General features: G+C 42.9%; 1 protein-coding gene across 4 annotated transcripts in view; it reads left to right on the top strand.

The window, feature by feature from the left end:
• Positions 1-20,540, top strand: part of SEC31B (SEC31 homolog B, COPII coat complex component) — a 37,955-nt gene that overhangs the window by 5,334 nt on the left and 12,081 nt on the right. For all 4 annotated transcript variants that reach the window (XM_074830801.1, XM_074830802.1, XM_074830803.1 and 1 more), the window contains exons 3-18: positions 1,022-1,145; positions 1,955-2,150; positions 2,940-3,035; positions 4,117-4,257; positions 4,758-4,900; positions 5,151-5,250; positions 7,188-7,349; positions 9,290-9,442; positions 10,168-10,398; positions 11,869-11,943; positions 12,548-12,631; positions 13,566-13,674; positions 14,076-14,254; positions 17,266-17,392; positions 18,523-18,668; positions 19,934-20,107. In XM_074830801.1, the coding sequence (XP_074686902.1) occupies positions 1,022-1,145; positions 1,955-2,150; positions 2,940-3,035; positions 4,117-4,257; positions 4,758-4,900; positions 5,151-5,250; positions 7,188-7,349; positions 9,290-9,442; positions 10,168-10,398; positions 11,869-11,943; positions 12,548-12,631; positions 13,566-13,674; positions 14,076-14,254; positions 17,266-17,392; positions 18,523-18,668; positions 19,934-20,107 (2,240 nt within the window). The remainder of the gene's footprint in view (positions 1-1,021; positions 1,146-1,954; positions 2,151-2,939; positions 3,036-4,116; positions 4,258-4,757; positions 4,901-5,150; positions 5,251-7,187; positions 7,350-9,289; positions 9,443-10,167; positions 10,399-11,868; positions 11,944-12,547; positions 12,632-13,565; positions 13,675-14,075; positions 14,255-17,265; positions 17,393-18,522; positions 18,669-19,933; positions 20,108-20,540) is intronic.

Consider the following 20,540-nt stretch of genomic DNA (forward strand, 5'->3'; position numbering starts at 1 on the left):
TCACTATTGTTATAATAATTTTATTTTCCAAAGCACAAAGTCAGCCTGTTCACTGAGTTGGCAGTGGGTGAGTTTAGTGTCTGTGGGACCAACAGCTTCGGTTGTCTGCCCAACATGAGAACTAGTCAGCTCTGTCTCCTGCCTGGGTTGTGCAGTGCTGCCATATTGTTTTGCTCTTTTTTTCAGGGATCACTGTCAAAAGAAAGTGACAAAAGTTCAGATGTTGCCTTAAAAGCAACATTACCATTTTTGGGATAGATAGTCTATTTTTTGTTTCTCTAATAAGGACAGATTTTTGGTTGGACAAAAGGTCTTGGCTTCAGTCTGCTTTAGAACAGAAACTGCATAGTTTCATAATTTGTACTGCTTTTTAATAGTCTCTTGAGCACTTTCCATGCCATAAGCAGTTACAAAGCACTTCTGTGGTAACTGGGTGACTGTTTTCCTGGCAGTGTCCCATTAGGCAATGTTAAATCTAGTTTTAAGTTTTATTCTGTAAGCTAGGAAGAAGGGAGGAAGCTACCACTGTGTGACTGCTAGCTGTCCATGGGTTGTTGGGGAATGTTTAGTCGGCTAAGGTTGAAGAACTTTTGCTGTAGACCAGGTTTAGAAGGTTTGATCAAGACATACAGTCATGGTTGAGGAGCAGTATATGGAAGTATTTGGGTTCATACTTGTAGCAGGGTTGTGACTGCATTTGTAAGTTAGATAAGGACTTAATATCAGAAGCTGTGACTGCTTGGAAGGGGATATATGAATTATATTTATCCCAAGAGAGAAAGGTATTTGTACAACAGTGACCCCGTTGCCCAGAATTTTTTGAAGAAGTTCTAATTTATTTCAAAGTCTTTGTCATAATTGTTGGTTCCTCTTTCTGAGGTATTTAAACATGTCCTCTCCTTGAATGGGCACAGCCAAAGTTGTGTTGACTATCAAGCACAGGTTTCCAATGCATTGCTCTTTTTGTATCTCGTGCTCTTGAAAAAAGTGCCCACTTGTTTTGCCCTTGTACTTCTGCTAGGAACATCTGCCCAACAACTGGATGCATCATTCAGTACAAATGCCACCTTGGAAATATTCGAGGTTGACTTCAGGGATCCCTCCCTGGACATGAAGCAGAAAGGAACACTTCCTGCCTCAAACAGGTACTAGAGGCTCATACTGACATATCAATCAGTGGAACTGGAAAGGGCTTTTCTGGTACAAGAAAGGAAAGGAAGAGATGGTATTTTTGGAGTATAAAGTGATCTTTTGGATCAGTTGACCTCTGTCTTCAAGAATTGAATGTTTTTGTTGACACAGGTCATGTTGGATGTAAAAGTACAGCAGTTGGACCATTGTAGAAGTCTGAAAGGACTTATATGGTAGTCAGTCAGGAGAGTCATTCTGTATCATGTGAATTTGCTGGGGCTAATGATTTATAAATTAGTAGTAGAGACAGTAAAGACAGTAGAAGCAGAGTGAAACTTGTCTTCCAGCTTTTTAAGACAAGGCAATTTCTTAGGCTCATCAGTGTGGGTGACATTTGTACCCAGTGTAGAACACAGCCTTGATTTGTAACTAGCAGCTTTTACAGCCTGTGAACATATTTTTCAGATAATAGTTCTGGAAAAGAAGGCATATAGTCCTTTAATCTGATTTTCTGTATAGTGTAGGTTAGAGAAATTCACCCACCAAATCCCATATGAGGTCCTAAATGTTTCAAGGGGAAGAAAAAAAGGGACAGATTAGCTCTCTTTGTAAATTCCCCTTAAAAGTCTTTGGAAGGAAGCTCATTTCTTTTTTCCCATGTAAGATCCACAGTCATCTTCAAAGGGAAATAGTTATTTAAGGTTCAGACTGGTGGTTATGTCTGATAGGTCAGAACATGGATGTGGTTTTTGGTAATGCAGAGGGTGTCTTGCCTTCCACCAACTATTGTGGCCTACGCCAACTTTATTTTCTTCTCTTTTAGGTTTCATAAGCTGATCTGGGGTAACTTTGGAAATGGGTCCCCGGAGTCCTCCGGAGTGATCATTGGTGGAGGGGATAATGGTGTACTGACAATGTACAGTGTGCACCACATCTTGGTTTCAAAGAGCGAGCCTGTAATTGGGCAGACAGAGAAGCATTCAGGTCCCGTTCGAGCTCTTGACTTCAACCCTTTCCAGGTATGCAACATTAAGATACTTATAAACAAATGAAAATTAACCTCCATATTAAAAAAAAAAAAGTTTTTCCTTTGTGTGTAGAGATTTATAAACTGAAGAAACAGTTTTTAACCTGAAAGAGGCATGGTAGTTGTGACACAGGGCTGGTTTGGGACTCAGATTTGGGTTCTGTTCGCAGCTTTGCCACTGAATTCCCCTGTGACTTTGATCAAGTATCTTACGTCTCTGTAAAAACATGTCTTGTAATACTGTTACATGTTAGACCATTACTCATTTGAAATCAGCACTTTTTTAATTTGTTCAATTGGTGTCTAATTCAGTGCAACTCTGATCACACTTAAAGGGACTGCAAAGTAAGTGAGTAGTGAACAGAACACAAGCTCTTGTGGTAGCACAAAGGCAAATTGAAAGTTGTCTGCAGACCCTTGTGGGAAGCCTGCCTCTTCTGAGAAGAAATGTCCTTGATGCCAGGATGAAGGGCAAAGGCTTAGCTGACCAGAGACAGCAGCTTCCAGGCCTGTGGCAGAGTTTCATGATGAGTAACATCAGCCACCTGCACATGTAGCTTGCTAGACAAATTTTAAACAGGTCTGTACCATGGCACAGCTGAAGGCACGAATGCCAGAAATGTGCTTGGTTCCAGTTAGTATCTTTCTGCTTACCAGTGACTGTGAAATGCAGTTCTCATCTGACTTCAGAAACTTTTGGATTTTTTTGCTTACATTTATTTTTTAAAAAATCTGTCCTCTTTCCCTGTGAAACTCAGCTGAGCTTTTCTTTTTTCTACAGAGTAACCTTTTGGCTTCTGGAGCCAATGATTCTGAAATTTTCATCTGGGACTTGAATAACTTCAGTGTGCCTATGACTCCAGGGGCTAAATCACAGGTAAATGAGTTTTCCTGTGGGCAATACCCCTGCAGTTTTATATCTCAGTAGACGAGGCAAAAAGATGTGAGTGTGTGAAGTAATCCTGGTCTAGTCAGTTGAAGGGGGAATGACCTTGATATCTGTCAGGAGACTGTTGAATCAGAACTGGCTGATCAGCTTCATTCTGGGGAAGTGGAGAGTGTTATAAGGGGAGGGGAGGTAGGCTGGCAAGCTCTGGAAGGATGCACTTTGCATGGATGGGTAAGCTCTTTGTGGATTTGTGTCAAGTAACTGACCAGTTTATCTTGTGATCCAGCTGGGGCATGTGTGATGGATTAAGAAGGCTTATTGGACCTTCTCTGAGAAATGAATTTACTTCAGGCTTCAGCTGAAGCTTTTCATATCTCATGAAAGTAATACCCCTAGCAGAGCCAGTGAGCCATTTAATGCATCTTGGCTATTACTCCCAGATAATGTTTCCTGAGTTTGAAGAGGAAGAAGCTTCTGATCTTCTAATGCTGATTATGCTATTCAGGGCAATCAACTTCTGCAAGTGAAAAAATCGTAGTAAACTTGCCTAAAAGCAGGCCAAGTTTTTCCTCCAATAAGCCTCTCATTTGTCTCCTTGTCTATCTCCTGCATTGTAGTAGATACAGTAACGGCAATTAGTCTTGAATACTTCATCATTTTCCATCTCGCTGCACTCCTGAAATGTTGCACAAGGTCATCTTTCTGTTTAAGTTCATCTCAGGAGTCAGGGTAGAAGCATCTATGTTCTCTCAGCAGCAGTTCTCTCTGGACTGATTTATGACACATTTGGCCAATGCAGAATCCAGTACCTGCTCCCAAAATGCAAAGGTGCTTTTCCAGGTGACATTCCCCCATAGAATTTGACTGTCCACTGTACATTCTGAGTAAAGGACTTTCCATGCTCCCTAGTCTTTCTGGTCAGTGCTGCTTTTTCCAGTTAGTTGATCAGTGATTGAAGAAAGGAATTTATATATCCTCAAATCCCTTAGTTAAGCTAGTGACAGAATCCTGTGATTTGTGTTCCATCAACATGAGAATAATGGATGTGTGGCCTTTCCTATCTTGGCAGCCTCATGAAGACATCAGTGTGGTGTCCTGGAATCGTCAGGTGCAGCATATCCTGTCCTCTGCTCACCCCAGCGGCAAGGCTGTGGTTTGGGACCTCAGAAAGAATGAGCCTATCATCAAAGTCAGTGACCACAGCAACAGAGTGAGTGGAGGAAACACTGTGACTCCAGCTAGCTTGCAACATGCCACATGTGACTGCAAAGCAGTGGCACAGGCTCTTGAGATCAAGTGGTTTTATGGTGGGAGCTGTTGGGACTGGTTCTCTTGGAGCTGTAGCATCAAAGCACAAAAATTTCTCCTAATGAAATGGAGAAATGAGACCTCTAGCTGTTCCTAAAATTAGGGTGTCCTTGCATTCAGTTTCTATGTTCACAGCTCATTTATGAGCAGCCTTCTGTGTTTTAATCCCAGCTGTCTCCTTAGATCAACTTTGAACTAGTCCTTCAACTTCTGTATGGTTAGTGGGTTTTCTGCTGTGTGGAGAAGATAAATAAACTTGCTTCCCACAGCAAGACATTGCTAGGCTTGCTTTATGTCAAGCATTCTAGGTGAGTTAAGTGCAGAATAAGGTAGCTCTGGGTCATTTTTGCTATTGTCAGCTTGCTTTGCTGAATTTTCAGCCTATGCTATTTTTGTCCCTAGATGCATTGCTCAGGAATGGCCTGGCATCCAGAAGTTGCAACCCAGCTAGTCCTTTCCTCTGAGGATGACCGCTTGCCAGTGATCCAAATATGGGACTTACGTTTTGCTACCTCTCCTCTGAGCCAGCTGGAAGGGCATACGAGGTGAGCGCCTGCTTGCTGTGTTGCCTTTTCAAGGATCTCCATCTTTAAAAGGCAGACATCTGAGAGACTGGACTTAGTCTAACTATGATTTTTTCTAGGTCTGCTTTGTTTCACAGATGAATCTGGTTGAGGGTAGAGATGAGAACTAGCATTTCTGAGTTTAAGCAGTATTTCTGCTGCTTTCTTGGTGACAGGGTGGGAGAGTGGTCTGGGTATGAAATACAACTGATTTCTTTCTGATCCATTTTAGGGGAGTTCTCTCTGTGTCTTGGTGCCAGGCTGACCCTGAACTGCTGTTGAGTAGCGCCAAAGACAACCGGATCTTGTGCTGGAACCCAAGTATGGGAGAGGTACATAACCACAGCTATAAGTACACATGGTCTGCTTTATACAGAGTTGTGTGCTATGCTATGTATGTGTCCCTTCTCTGTATCCCTGTGGAGTGCCAATGTAATTTCCTCCAGTATGTCTTCTGCACTCTTCCTGTCTGGGGTGAATGACAGTGTTGTCCATATCCAGACCCAGACTGAAAACAGCAGAAACAGGCAGAGATTTTCTCTGATGTATCTGTGTCCAGAGGTTGTAGAGGGAAGAAAGCTTTAACTAAAACTTAGATTCAGCTAATTATGATTACTCTGGCTATGTTCACATATGTAGTGTTCTCTGTGTCCGTTTGTTTCTTCTTCTTCCTTCTCCTAGGGTTGCAAGTTTGTGGGGGGAAACTTGAAGGACAATGGGGAGCATTTGTTGAGGGGGGAACAATGTAATTAAATGTGCGTAAAATTTATTCATAGTACAGTGATTTCTCATGTATATGCTTATCTAGTCATGTATCTCAAAATTACCGTCTCTGAAATATTTTGCTATCACCTGAATTAAAATAAGACTGTGTAAAAAATTTTTCTGGAAACCTATTCAGTGCTGAATTTCTGGATAAAATGAATTTTGAACTTTGAACAAAGTTCCTGCAGTTGATCTTGATGATAGCATGGGGAAAGTACTCTAACAATACTGAACAAAGTCCAGCTGGGAGCCCAGTGCTGGATTCATTTCATGGGACAGTTTGACTTAGCTGACCACATTTGCCTTGGAGGCATGGAAAAAAACAAATCCATTTTCATAAAATTCATGAAATGCTGCTGTTGTGGTTTCATAAGATTTGATGCTCATTCTGTACAGATGTCTAGTGGTTAGAAGAGAATCAGACTCTGAAATGTTCCTGAAGTCTAATTTTTACTAAAGTTTTTTTAACTGTGTTTTAGTGGAAAAATTTAAAAAACCAATTTTATTGCAGTTGGCTTATCTTTATGCATGCTGCTGTAGATTTGCAGAGTCCAAATTCAGCTTGGACATTTACGCACAAACTATTGTTAGGGAGCTGTTCTTGACTTGGTACTAATGAACAGAAAATTTTCAGGTGATACAAAAATGGGAAAGGTTTTTCAATAGTAAGAACAGGACAGTTGTACAGAATGACTGATCTGGTGAGTTTGGGGGAAGGGTTGATTTATTTAGTTTTTCGGTAATATTGGGGATTTTTTTTTTTTTTTTTTTTTAAATTTAGCAATCTATATTTTAATATAAGCAAAAGCAAGGTTTTATACCTGGGAACAGAAAATGTAGATTATGTTCCCACAGAGAAGGAAGCTGTGATTCTCTGTGCTTTGTGCCTATGAGGCATAAAGGAAATCTTCATTTTACAGACTGGAGGTTCAAATTCAAGGTTGTATTAATGAGTTGCCCAGTGTCAGGCAGGAAGTGTGTGACTGAGACATGAATTGAGCTTTGGATTTTTGAGTGCTGGACCAGAAGTTTGTTGACTGCGATATCCTTCATAGTTTATCTGCAGCTATTACAGTCCTCTTCTGTTGTTCTACTTTTTTCTGTAGGCTTTTATTTTCCTTGTCAAATTCATTAGTCCAGACTATTCTTTCTGTTTACATGTTCTTGCTCATGACACCTTCTTGCCTTTTGGCTTCTGCTTTTCTTGTGTTGTTTTCTGGTGTGTCTCCCTTGGTTAACAGCAGGTGCGACAGTACTGACTTGTTGCTTTTGCATTTTGTTCTACAATTGGAATCCTATGGTATAGCAGCTTCCTGTGGCTTTCTGTGGTTTAGGTTCAGTGTGCTGTAACTCAGTTGCAGTACATCCTTCAAGAATTAAAAATAAGAGACTTGTGTACAATGGTGATATGTAAATAAAGTGTGACACACTTGCTGTGGGCAAGTAATTTGGGGACAGCAGGCGACTATTAGTGTTGTGCTTCTGCCTTCTCTTTCTGTGGTAGGTGGTTTACGAGTTGCCCATTCGGAGTCAGTGGTGCTTTGATGTCCAGTGGTGTCCTAGGAATCCTTCAGTCTTCTCTGCTGCCACTTTCGATGGGTGGATCAACGTTTATTCTGTTATGGGTGGGAACTTAGAAGCTCAACAGAAGACGCAGGCTGACAAGGTAAAGTCCTGTGAACATGTTACGACTTGGCAGAGTGGCAATTACTCACCCGACTTCTGAGAGCGTTAGAAGCACACATGTGTAACGGCATAATTTTTAAGTGATGCAGTCTGTCCCACCCACCAGGACATATAGCTGTATGGTGTGGGAACCAGAAGCTACCTGTGTGGGGACTTAATATCAACTAAGTCCCAAAGGGACTACATTGCCTCTTGACAAAGGTATCTCAGTATTTTTGTAAAATTCATTAAAGTGTGTAAAGAGAACCAAGATCAAGTGTAGTTTTGATGTTATATATATTTTATGGTTATTAATACTAGACTAAAAATAAAGAAGCACACCTGCTAGAGCAACAAGCTTGTCTTGTCATTAGGATAAAATTAAATACATTGATACAACATCTTACTCTTTATTAGTTCAGAAGAGAATTTTTAGAAGTAGATTATAAGTCACTGTTAGCAGTTTTCAAGTCAGTTGACTATAACTTGAAGCATGTTAATATTTTGATACTGATACCCATTACTTAGCTGATGAATAGATGGGCAAACTCTGAACAGATTAAATGTCAGTACTGTCTAAAATTTTAGCTTTAATCTGGTGTCTAGTCTTTTAATTCTCTCCCTCTCTCCCAGCCAACAAATGCCTTACAATACAGGTTTTAAGAGAATACGTATGAGTTGGCTTAAGTGTTATTTATATAGTCATTTACAGCTGACTGAGTTCAGTTTCATAGGATTTGCAAGAGAAAGAAAATACTTTATCAAGCAACAGCTGTAGGAGATTAAGGATTTATTTAACCCGTGGAGAATTTTCTTTCTGTGCATTCTTCATGAGCATGCACTACACTTCCACTATTTACAATTGGAGAACAGTAGGGTAGAATAACTCCTAGATAAATAGAATAACAAGTAAGAACAAAAATAGGAGGAGATAATGACAGTTATGGAGGCAGGAAGTTTGTGACCAAGAGATCTCTTTCATCTGGGTTCCATGGTATCAGGACAGAAATTCTGTTGGAGACCTTGTGGTTGATATTACTGGTACCCTTGGTAGTGTGTATTTATTTTTTGAAGGTTTAGAGTGATTGATCTGTTAGGTATAAGCTGTTCCTCCAGGAAGTGGTCTTTCTATGGAATTGGTTTCCCCTCAAGAAAGACTTGAAAGACAAAATATGTAGGTCTTGCCTGTGATTCTTTGTTTGGCAGCCTTAACTTGATGAGCATTGTATTGCTTCTTTTCATGTATGCTGGTCAGCTGTATTTTGGAGCTATGCCCTATGGTCCAGTCAAACTTGAACAGGGTTATCTTTAGCAAACAACAAATCTATGCCAACAATGTTAACAATTAAGAATGCTTGTGAACAGCATTGTGTGTATGTTCACTGACTTCCTAAATGTCAGAAATCCAGATCAGAGGCCACTTTTGACATTCTCTTGTCTAGGCAAGAAAGTCTGGAGAGATTATTTCACCAGCCTCATCTAAGCTACAAAAGTTTGAGACAGTCCATAAAACTAACCCATTTGAAAGACCCCAGCAACAGAAAGGGAGTCAGCATTCCTTTGTGAGCAAAACACAGAATAAGCTGGTCAACTTTTGACCATATGTTGTCACTGTCTTGCATAAAACAAGTAATTTTGTAACTCCTGTGTTTATGAGCTGGGTGCTAGGCCAGGCAGTGTTAGGGAATTTCCATCTTGCTAAGGCAAAATTACTTGAAAATCTCTCAAGGTGAAGCTTTCTTGAGAAATAATTTCTGGAACTGTTTGGAAATACCATTTCTGTCACATAGAGGCTTGGTGGTATTCCAGGAAGAGGTGCTGTAATAGCCTTTTTCTTCATCAGAGAGGAAAGTAACTAATAACTAAGCAGTAGTTTTTTGTGCTTACTCCGTACAGAGAGGAATTTAATTATGTCTTATTCCTTTCTCTGTCTGAGTCTAGATCTCTTCATCTTTCAACAACCTGGATCCCTTTGGCACAGGACAGATCCTTCCTCCTCTGCAGGTGCCAGAGCAAGTAGCTCAGACCACCTTGATTCCACCATTAAAAAAGCCACCCAAGTGGATTCGCAGACCTGTGGGGGTTTCGTTTGCAGTAAGTGAATGGATCATCCTTAGCTTAAAATGCAGTAGATGTGTGATCTTGTGACAGAATCTTTTTCTTTTGCTAGAGAAACCTTTTTATCTTCCCGCTGCTAGTTGTTCTAGTGCCTGTTTAATGCTGTGCAGTGTGGTGTCCCATGGAGCAAAGCTCTTTTGCTCAACATTCATGTATATTTCCAACAAGAAAGAGTCCTGTAGCAGAGACTGGGAGGTTAAAAGTAAGAGTTAAGAAAGATAAGGAAGACTCATAAAAGCTGTCCTTGTAGGCTGTGACATGCATTCCCATTCTTCTCTGTCTCTTTGCTTCCTATCCAGGTATTTAATTTTCTTCACCTTTGCTCCTAAATCAGAAGGCTGAATTGTTCTTTTAGTCTGTGGCTTGACTTGTTCTCTGTCTGTCTAGTGTCTGCCATTCACATGATAGTTTTTATCAAGAACAAACAGTTGCAAATGTACTTTTTTTTCTGTGCCCCTCTGGAGTTTGCAATTGGCTAGGCCTGATAGCACACACACAAGTGTCATGGTTATCAGTTTTCAGCTGAGGGGCTTGTGATACGGACTCCCTCAATGTCCCTACCATCCATATTCATTAAACTGTTTGGGTTTCTTGTAGTCACAGCTGGAGCTTGAGTCCATCTTGCTGAATTAAGAGCTAAGTGAGCTGCTTTTATCTTCGTTTATAAGAATGCTTACTGTGTCTCCCTCTGTCTTTCTCAGTTTGGAGGAAAACTTATTTCCTTTGGTCTTACCAAAGCTCCTGGACAGCAAATGCAGCAGACTTACCCACACCAAGTATTCATCAGTCAAGTCACTACTGAAACTGAATTCCTGCTCCGATCCAGAGAACTGCAGATGGCTTTGCAGTCAGGGAACCTCCTTGATTACTGCCAGGGCAAGATCCAGACCGCCAAGTTGCCATTTGATGAGAACCTTTGGAACTTCTTGAAGGTAGGATGGCTGTGGTGGAACACAGAGGTCAATTCTTTTACAGTCCTGGGGTGGAATGTGTTCATTATGGTCCTCTGTAGCCCTTATATTCCTGTTCTTTAAGATGTAAAATGAAACTGAATAGGCTACTTAGTTACTTGTCTAAAGAAAAGTTTTTGCAATTGAGGTCTTGGGGGTTGCCTTATTTTTCAGTAGAAATGGTCTTTTCAGTTAATTCATTTGAGCTTTCTGTCAAGGTGCTAAACAGGATTTTCTCATTTCAACCCACTGCCAAGCTATATCTGGCTACTACCTGTGGAGCCCTACTGTTATTATTTCTCAAGGCAAAGTCCAAATGGGCAATGAGATTCCCCAGTAATAAGAGAGACAGCTGTGGTGGCATGAGGGCTGACTGTAGCCCTACATAAGATGATGGTTTCATTGACAGTTTGGTAATACGAAAGTTTGGTAATGAGGAGTGGCTGCCTTTCTGGAGGGGCAGGGCTTAGCCTTGGTATTGTTTTACAGACTGTGTGTGGGGAAAAATTTTGGGATTCTTTCCATAGTATTACATTTGCATGGGGAATCACATCTCTTGAATAGGATGGCCAGGTGTTGTCTAGGTGGTGACAGTAGTCTCCATTGCAAGGGTCATTGCAACAATGTCTTCAGCTGCATTGGATGAGATATGTCAAACTGTTGTTCCAGTGAATTTTTATAATCCAGCTGGCCCATGGTCTTGTGAGCCCACTCCAGCATGTACAAGATCTATTACTATTGATTGTCTTAAACTACAAACCAAGCTTCTGTACAAAAGACTGTGCTGCATGACCATTTCCGCATCCACAAGAACAGTTTCTACTGACTGTTTACAAGTATCTTATCCATGTACAGTTTGGTCAGTTCTGTAGTAGGAACAGCCTGGGACTTACTGAGACAGACAAAATCTCCTTGCAGAATGTTAATCACGATTAAAAGCATACAAATTGCGCCTGTCAATTAGGCTGCGTGCAGCCTGGGGAAATCTCTGGGACTGTCTGAAATCCTCATCCAGGAAGTTTCTGTAACAATTAATTAACTAATTTTTGTGAAGCCAGCTAGGAGTTCAGGCAACCACCTTGTCTCAGTTTCATCCAGACTCAAATCAGTCCACTGTCTCTAAGCAGAGATTAGTTTGGCAATTCCTAGACCATCCAGGGAATTAATGACCAAGGACACTAAGTATGCATACAGTCATAGCCCTGATACACAGTTGTAGCTCAGTTGTAACTATGTGACAAACTTGAATTTCACCCTTTTATCATGATTATAACTTAAATTCTGTAGATTTTCCCACAGTAGTCATTGGGTGGACTTGTCATAGTTAAGTTCCTTATCTATAAACTGTGCTCTAAACTTTGCTGCTGCCAGAAGCAGCCAACTGTTGGTACTGTGTAGATGCCTAGGATTTTACTTATTTTCTTGTCTTTTTCAATATCCTTTGGGACTCAGGTGAATCTGGAGCAGGAGTCCAGGACTAAACTCCTCAAACTACTGGGCTACAGTAAAGAGGATCTGCAAAAAAAGGTAAGGGGCCTTTCCAATAGAGAGAAACTTTTACAGGACTAAAGCTGCTGCAGGAGAGCTGTAGAGTCCCTACTGGAAATGACTGAGTGATCTCACAGCACACAAAAAAGCAAACTGTATGAAATTTCGGCTGAGAGGCATCTCAAGTATCCTCCATTAAAAAGAAAATGCAGGCACTTTTAAGGGTATAACTAGCTGTACTGGATCAAACCAGAGGGGTCTTGAGCCCAGTTATCTTGCTTCCAGTTGTTGGTGCTGTGGAAGGTGTATAACAACACTGCAGCTGAGAGCTGCTTCTAGCATCCAGCTCTATGCATCTCAGGGGATTCTTCAGCCAGGAAGAAGGTGACAGATGAAGGCAGTCTGGCATAGCACTGATGGAGCTGCAGGGAAGTCAACTCTTGCAGCAGCATGGAAAATGCTTTAAAAAGGATAAATAACCTCTGATAGGCAGCCAGCCAGGAATAGGGAGAAGTGGAACTTTTCAAATGGGTGAAAGAGCCGAGGGAATTGTGTCTGGAGCTTGCCAGTTGCTTGGTGGCTTTGCTGCCCAAGTGCTTAACTTTTATAGGGGCTTCACTCTGTGAATGTCTTACTTTTCTAGATCGCTTCGTGTTTGAGTAATGGGATCCCAGATAAACAGCCCCTTCCTGAGGCAGATGAGACAAATGCTGCACAGCCAGATCAGGTATGTCCTGTATATCTTGCCAGTCTGGGAAAGCAGTGAAAGGCAGAATGAACAGGGAGGTTTAATTTCAACCACAAGTTGGGCTCAATGCAGGTGTCACAGAGGTCAGTTGACAGTCCTGTCAGACCCTCACAGTGTCAGACTAAACAATCGTAGCAGTCCCTTCTGCCTTTAAAACAAATCAGCGAATGATGAAGACGGACTCCTGGCTGTTAACACTGCGAGAAGGCTTGCTTCACCAGTGCTGATTTCTTCAGCGATAGAATTAGCCTCACCCCAGCTTAACATCATGCTACAGTTCTGGATTTCCTCTGTGAAGCTCCTGCTGTGGTATTTCTTTTGCATTTCTTTCCTTTTCACCTCTATCCTTTGTAATGTATTCTCACATGATTTTGGGATGTCCATCTTCAGATGCCTTCCAAGGCCTGGTTCACCATGCCCTGTAAATTTTGCGTCTCTAAGATATCTAAAACTGCTATCCTCAAATTAGTAATCTTCACAAACCTTAAACACTTGCTGAGATATTCTAGGAGTAGCAGTTGTGTCCTGCATTTCAATAGAGCACCAAGCACAGCTGTGATCCTACCTGTTAGTTATAGATATCACTTGTTGGGCTTGTCCCTATTCTGCCCAAATTTGTTCAGCTTGCTCAAGGGGTGGCAGTTTTGTTGATGAATGCTAGCCAACGATACTGTTTGCATTGCATGTCTTACACTGTCAACCTCCTAAGCTTCGTCTGCTGCCCCAGCAAAACTGTGCACATTGATAGAGCAGTGACAGGAGGCATGATGGGTTTTCAAGTTGAAATCGGATTTATATGAGCATGCTCAACCAAATGAAGAGTAGCCCCATCCCACTCAGTAATCCATTAAACTGTTTTGGGCAGGATCTGTGTGTTCAGTGAATTAATTAACTTCTTGCACTCTTTGCACAGCTTTTGATAAATTCCAGTGATGATGTAGCTGCTGTTTCCTCCTCTTCAGCTTTTTTTGACAACCTCATCCCACAGAATATGAGCACATTGGAGATTCCTGTCACAGAAGGTATGTTACACAGAATGAGTTTCTACCCTCTTAGGAAAAGGCAAGAGGAGGGAAAACCAGAAATTAGAGATACCAGGAAAAATCTGGTCCATTACAGCAGATGGATGCTTTTAAAACACATAAGCCCTCCCAGTGTCACGCAGCATCTCTCAGCATTGTGCAAGGAAATACTCTTCACAGATAAGAGACACATTAAAAATGTAAAAGAATCTTTTAGATGATGGAAAACATACTGTCAAGTCATTTTTTTAAGTGCAAAACCTGATTTGGATTTCCAAATCTTTTTTAGCTGGACTTCCATGAGGTTTTTTTTTTTTTTTACTGCCTGCTCTTTAAAACAAGCATCATCAGTGCATCTGGGTGATGCCCCTGTGGGTTAACTCTGCTTCTCACCTCTGTAGATACAGATGGACTCATCAGCCAAGCCCTTTTGTTGGGGAATTTCGAGGCTGCAGTGGAGCTGTGCATGCGGGCAGAGCGCTTTGCTGATGCCATCATCTTAGCTATAGCTGGTGGGGAGAATCTCCTAAAGGAGACCCAGAAGCGCTACTTTGCCAAGCATAAGACAAAACTCTCCCTGGTAAGTGACAGTTTTGTGTGCCTACTGAGCAAGAGAAGGTGTAGGATAGCTTGGCAGATGTTTACCTGAATACATGTGGGAATGCTTTGTCAGGATGTACAATGTCAGCAGAATCTGTGTATCTTCTCTTGGCTAGACATTTACTCTAATCTCTCGGTAGTTTTATGACAACTTCATGTTGCCCACCTAGAATGTCTGTGTTCTCTGTTCCTTTTTTTAAATCTAGTGGTTTCTGCCTCAGCTCCCCATGCTTGTAATCTGTGTAGCATACTGCCCTTTTACAGCTCAGCTAGGAAGGTCCTAGCTTATTAATTGACAAACGGGGAAGTGTAACAGGGATTGGGATATCCTAACACTATATTCCCTCATTGATACTACCTGCTTTGAAACAGGATATGTGGGATCATAGAATCATAGAGTGGTTTGGGTTGGAAGGGACCTTAAAGATCACCTAGCTCCAACCCCCCTGCCATGGGCAGGGACACCTTCCACTAGACCAGGTTGCTCAAAGCCCCGTCCAACCTGGCCTTGAACACTGCCAGGGAGGGGGCAGCCACAACTGCTCTGGGCAACCTGTTCCAGTGTCTCACCACCCTCACAGTAAAGAATTTCTTCCTTCTATCTAATCTAAACCTGCCCTCTTTCAGTTTAAAATTGTCACCCCTCATGCTATCACTACACTCCCTGATAAAGAGTCCCTCCCCATCTTTCCTGTAACCCCCTTTAAGTACTGGAAGGCTGCAATAAGGTCTCTCTGGAGCCTTCTCTTCTCCAGGCTGAACAACCCCAACTCTCTCGGCCTGTCCTCATAAGGGAGGTGCTTCAGCCCCCGATCATCTTTGTGGCCCTCCTCCTCTGGATCCCTCTGGATCATTCAACAGGTCTGTGTTGTTCTTATACTGGGGGACCCAGATCTGAACACTGTACACCAGGTGGGGTCTCACAAGAGCAGAGAAGAGGGAGAGAATCCCCTCCCTTGACCTCCTGGCCACACTTCTCTTGATGCAGCCCAGGACACGGTTGGCTTTCTGGGCTGTGAGCGCACATTGCTGGCTTGTAGTCAGTTTTCCATCCACCAATACCCCAAGTCCTTCTCCGCAGGGCTGCTCCCAATCCACTCATTGCCCAGCCTGTATCTGTGCTTGGGATTGCCTCAACCCATGTGCAGGTCCTTGCACTTGGCCTTGTTGAACTTCATGAAGTTTGCACAGGCCCACCTCTCCAGCCTGTCCAGGTCCCTCTGGATGGCACATCCCTTCCCTCCAGTGTGTCGACCGCACCACACAGCTTGGTGTCGTCAGCAAACTTGTTGAGGGTGCACTCGATCCCACTGTCCATGTCAATGACAAAGATGTTAAACAGCACTGATCCCAGCACCGACCCCTGAGGAACACCACTCGTCACTGCTCTCCACTTGGACATCAAGCTGTTGACCACAACTGTTTGCATGCGACCATCCAGCCAATTCCTTATCCACCGAGTGGTCCATCGTCAAATCCAATGTCTCTCCAGTTTAGAGACAAGGATGTTGTGCAGGACAGTGTCAAATGCTTTGCACAAGTCCAGGTAGATGATGTCAGTTGCTCTTCCCTTATCCACCAGTGCTGTAGCCCCGTCGTAGAAGGCCGCCAAGTTCGTCAGGCACGATTTGCCCTTAGTGAAACTGTGTTGGCTGTTACCAGTCACCTCCTTATTTTCCATGTGCCCAGGAGGATCCACTCCATGATCTTGCCAGGCACAGAGATGAGACTGACTGGCCTGTAGTTCCCCAGGTCTTCCTTTTTTCCTTTTTTGAAAATGGGGGTTATGTTTCCCCTTTTCCAGTCAGTGGGAACTTCACTGGACTGCCACGACTTCTCAAATATGATGCACAGTGGCTTAGCCACTTCATCCGTCAGTTCCCTCAGGACCTGTGGATGCATCTCATCAGGTCCCATGGACTTGTGCACCTTCAGGTTCCTTAGATGGTCTCAAACCTGATCTTCTCCTACAGTGGGCGTTCTTCATTCTCCCAGTCCCTGCCTTTGCCTTCTGTGACTTGGGCAGTGTGGCTGGAGCACTTGCTGGTGAAGACTGAGGCAAAAAATTCGTCGAGTACCTCAGCCTTCTCCATATCCTGAGTAACCAGGTCTCCCATTTCCTTCCAGAGACGGCCGACATTTTCCCTAGTCTTCCTTTTATCCCCAACATACCTATAGAAGCTTTTCGTGTTGCCCTTGATGTCCCTTGCCAGATTTAATTCTGTCAGGGCTTTAGCCTTCCTAACCCGATACCTGGCTGCTCAGACAATTTCTCTCTGTTCCTCCCAGGCTACCTGTCCTTGCTTCCACCCTCTGTAGGCTTCCTTCTTGTGTTTGAGCTTATCCAGGAGCTCCTCGTTCATCCATGCAGGCCTGGTGTTCTTACCTGACTTCCTCTTTGTTGGGATGCATCACTCCTGAGCTTGGTGGAGATGATCCTTGAATATTAACCAGCTTTCTTGGGCCCCTATTCCCTTCAGTGCTTTATCCCATGCTACTGTGCCAAGGAGATCCCTGAATAGGCCAAAGTCCACTCTCCTGACAAACAGGGTAGCAAGCTTGCTGCACGCCCTCCTCACTGCCCTAAAGATCTTGAACTCCCACCATTTCATGGTCACTGCAGCCAAGGCTGCCCTTGAGCTTCATGCTCCTCACCAGTCCCTCCTTGTTGGTAAAAACAAGGTCCAGCATAACACCTGTCCTTGTTGGCTCCTCTATCACTTGGAGAAGGAAGATCTTTAGCCTTGCCTAGTGTGCTGTTTCCATATTCTCTTAAATGCTTTGTTGGGCTTTTTTACTTTCTTTAGAGGCATTGGGTTCCAATTACAGTTAACATTGGGATGCTGAGATTGGTGGACCTTAACGTACAGTGAGGCAGTTGCTGCATTGTGGGAAGTGTGCCTGAAAGAGCTATCCCTCTGGGTGCACTTGCTTAAGCAGTCAGCCTGCCTTTGTCTTCAGTGTCTGTCGGGCCTTCTGCTTCCCTTACAGCTGCTTTCCTCAGTTGTGCAGCAGAACTGGCAAGATATTGTTTGCACGTGCGATCTACAGAGCTGGAAGGAGGCACTGGCCATCTTGTTAACGTACTCAAAGCATGAGGACTATACCCATCTCTGTGGTATGCAGCATACTACGTTTTGATATGATTTCCCTTAGGAGCGGGCAACTCTGCACTGTTCACAGAAAGAAGTGGATACTGCTGAGGAAGGAAAGCACTCCTTACTCATTACAGCTAGGTGGAACTTCTTGAATAAGTGTGGACTGTTGAGTTAGGAGAATGATATATGCACACTGTGGCTGAGAGTAATAGTGTAAAGTTATATATGCTGATATTTCCTGTCACCTCTACTAATAGCATGGAAAAAACCAGGATAGGCACTGGACTCAGACACCAAGAGGGTGATGTTTATTATCTTATTCTGGAGAGCAAGAGATTTCCTTGACAGTAAAAGGTCAGGTGGCTTCACTCCACCTGAAAGAGGTTTACCATTCCAGTACATTCCCCTCTCTTTTAAGACCAGAAACAGGGGCTAATGAATGTTTGATGGCTTCAGTAGTTTCCTCAGACTGTTAATAGTCCAACATGCTCAGCAACTGGTTGTTCTGAGAGTCAGAGTTCAGGGAAAATCTAGTGACAGAATCTGACGATGTTACTCATGTTGATTAGCTGGGAACTAGCTCCTGACTGATGGGAACAGCTAAGTGCTGTTGGAGAAATGCCAGCACTTTATAGAAGTAAGATGACACAACTTGAAATGCAAGAAAACATGACATCTTTTGCAGACCAAATCGTAGGGGTGGAAGGTGGTGGTGGTGATAGATAGTTCCAGCTCACCTTTATGTCCTAGCATTTGCTAAGCATTGACAACTACCAGATTACTAGCTGTCCCTGGTACTGGACACTACTGTTGCCTGGAGATTTGCACACCTCTTTGGAAAAAAAAAAAGTTGGATTTTTTCATTGAATTCATCTGTCATTCTTAAGGGTTTTTCTTTCTTTTTTATGTCTGGGAAGACATATAAAAATTAGCAGATATATAAAAAATTACTTCTTTTTTCAACCAAGTTGGTTTTGAGATTCCTTAATGATGCCCATTATGTGTTATCCATGAATTAGGTGCAGATCCAAAGCTGTCAACACCTTTTAATGGCAAGCCAGAGTAGGATTGCTAAGAGATGAGCATTGGGGTTAATGAGTTCTTCAGAAAGAGAGAGTGTTAAATGTTGGCTGTATTTCTTCCTCTCTAGACATGCTGGGTGCCCGTCTAGAGTCGGAGGGTGATGCAGCCCTGTCCAATGATGCCTGCCTCTGCTATATCTCATCAGGCAATGTGGAGAGGTTGGTGGAATGCTGGGTAAAAAACCATGAGACTTCGTCACCCCTTGCCCTGCAGGTACAGGTGCTATAATGTTGGTTTGACTCCCATTTAGGCCAATCTGGTAGCCCTGATCTGTTTGCATTATCCCATCAAACAGAGTATCTGGCTTCCAGCAGACAGTGCAGACCTGTTCGTAGACACCAAGGCATCTCCTTCTAGCCTGGATTACCAACTGACATCTAAAGGAGACTTGCGCTTCTTAAACGTTAAGGGTTTGTTTGTTTGGAGAGTACCAATGACATTGCACGTAAATCCAGCTGTGGACAGGAGTTATGGCCTACCTGCCTGTCTTTGTGTACTGACGTCATCCCTGAGCTTCCTTTTAGTCAGGGAAGTTTAGACTGTACCTGTTTTCTTCCTGGTGGTCGCTTGGGAGTACATTTGCTTCTGTGCTTATCACATCTAACTGTAATGCTCCAGTTACCTGGATGTACCTTCAGAACAGCCTCTGGCAAAATAAAATAAAAGTTTTGACTGTGTTATTCCCACTGCAAGTAGAATGATCATGTATGGGAAGTCACAGCTTGCAGATGAATCAGGGCCTCTAAGTCAGTGTTGTTACCTGTTACACTTAAACCAGTCCTGGCTAAGTCACTAACCCCTGTTGTGTCCACCAGTCACTAGAATGAACTAGACAAGTCTTCCACTCAAGTATCTGCAGATAATGCCCTCTGCTACAGAGTTCCTTGGTTTTGCAACCCCACTAGTGAGTAACAGCAACAAAAAGGCATCTTCAGCATTCCTGGTTATGTTTGAAACTAGCCTCCTTCCAGTTATCAGCCAATGATGCATATATCATTCTACAGATACAAACATTACTTTGATTTCTGTGAGTTGAAGGAGCTTTGAATAAATAAAAACCTTCTGGTCTGTTTGTCAGCAGTAGTAGTTTTCCCTAGCGAATTTCTCCTGGTATGGTTTTAATCCTTCCTCTTCCAAGCTGATAGTTTGTAACTCTGAGTTACAGTAGTAACCTCCTAGTAAAAAGATCACAGTTGCTTGAAATGTCCTTGTGGCTTCTGATTTTCTTTTTTCCCTTACCATAGAAGTAGCAGTGTCAGGGTTTGCTTCCTGATTCCTGTTTTTCTTCACAAAGTGCACCTGAGGAAATGGTAATCAGTGGTAGTATCTGGTGCAGAGTAGAGTAACTTCTATTCACACTGGACCTGATGTCAGTTGAAAGTTGGGAAAGCTACCTGGTATTGTCTCAGCATGAGATGGACCAGTAAGGTAAGTCAGATTTTGAATGGTCTATTTCTTCCCTCCCCTGGCTTATTCAGGATCTCATAGAGAAGGTGATGGTGCTGAGCAGGTCCATTGAGATGCTCCGAGGCACAGCAGGACATGTGCCAGGCCCTGTCTTGGCAGAACGAATCACCCAATATGCCAGTCTCCTGGCATCACAAGGATGCTTGGCAGCCGCAATGAATTACCTACCCAGCAGCTCTAAAGAGGTGAGTGAGAAACGAGTTGCTGTGTGAAAGAGGAGTATATGGGGAAAAAATGATACTTTGTATGAGAGAGAACTTGTGTTTTGACATGCATCAGGACTTAAGGTTTCACCTTAATTATGGTAACTTGAGAGTAGAGGTGTGTTGGGTTTTTTTTCTAGGATACAGCTTTTATCTTCATTTACTTTTTCTTTGTAGTGCCCTTGAGTCAGGGAAAAGGAAGGGAGCTATAGCACCATAAATGGTTCCTGGAGAACAATGCTGGGAAGCAGCTCTCCAGGGAAGCTTCATTTATTCCTGAAACTAGCTGGTGGAGGAAGGGAATGGCGAGGTCACCTTGTAGTTTGAAACAAATCTGTCTAATGCCCAAATGTGGGGAGAGGTTGGGGAGAGAAAAGTCTAAAGATTGGGGAGAGGATCTGTGAGACTTCATCTG

Source organism: Strix aluco, chromosome 7, assembly GCF_031877795.1.
Source record: "Strix aluco isolate bStrAlu1 chromosome 7, bStrAlu1.hap1, whole genome shotgun sequence".
In the NCBI taxonomy this organism is placed as follows: Eukaryota; Metazoa; Chordata; class Aves; order Strigiformes; family Strigidae; genus Strix; species Strix aluco.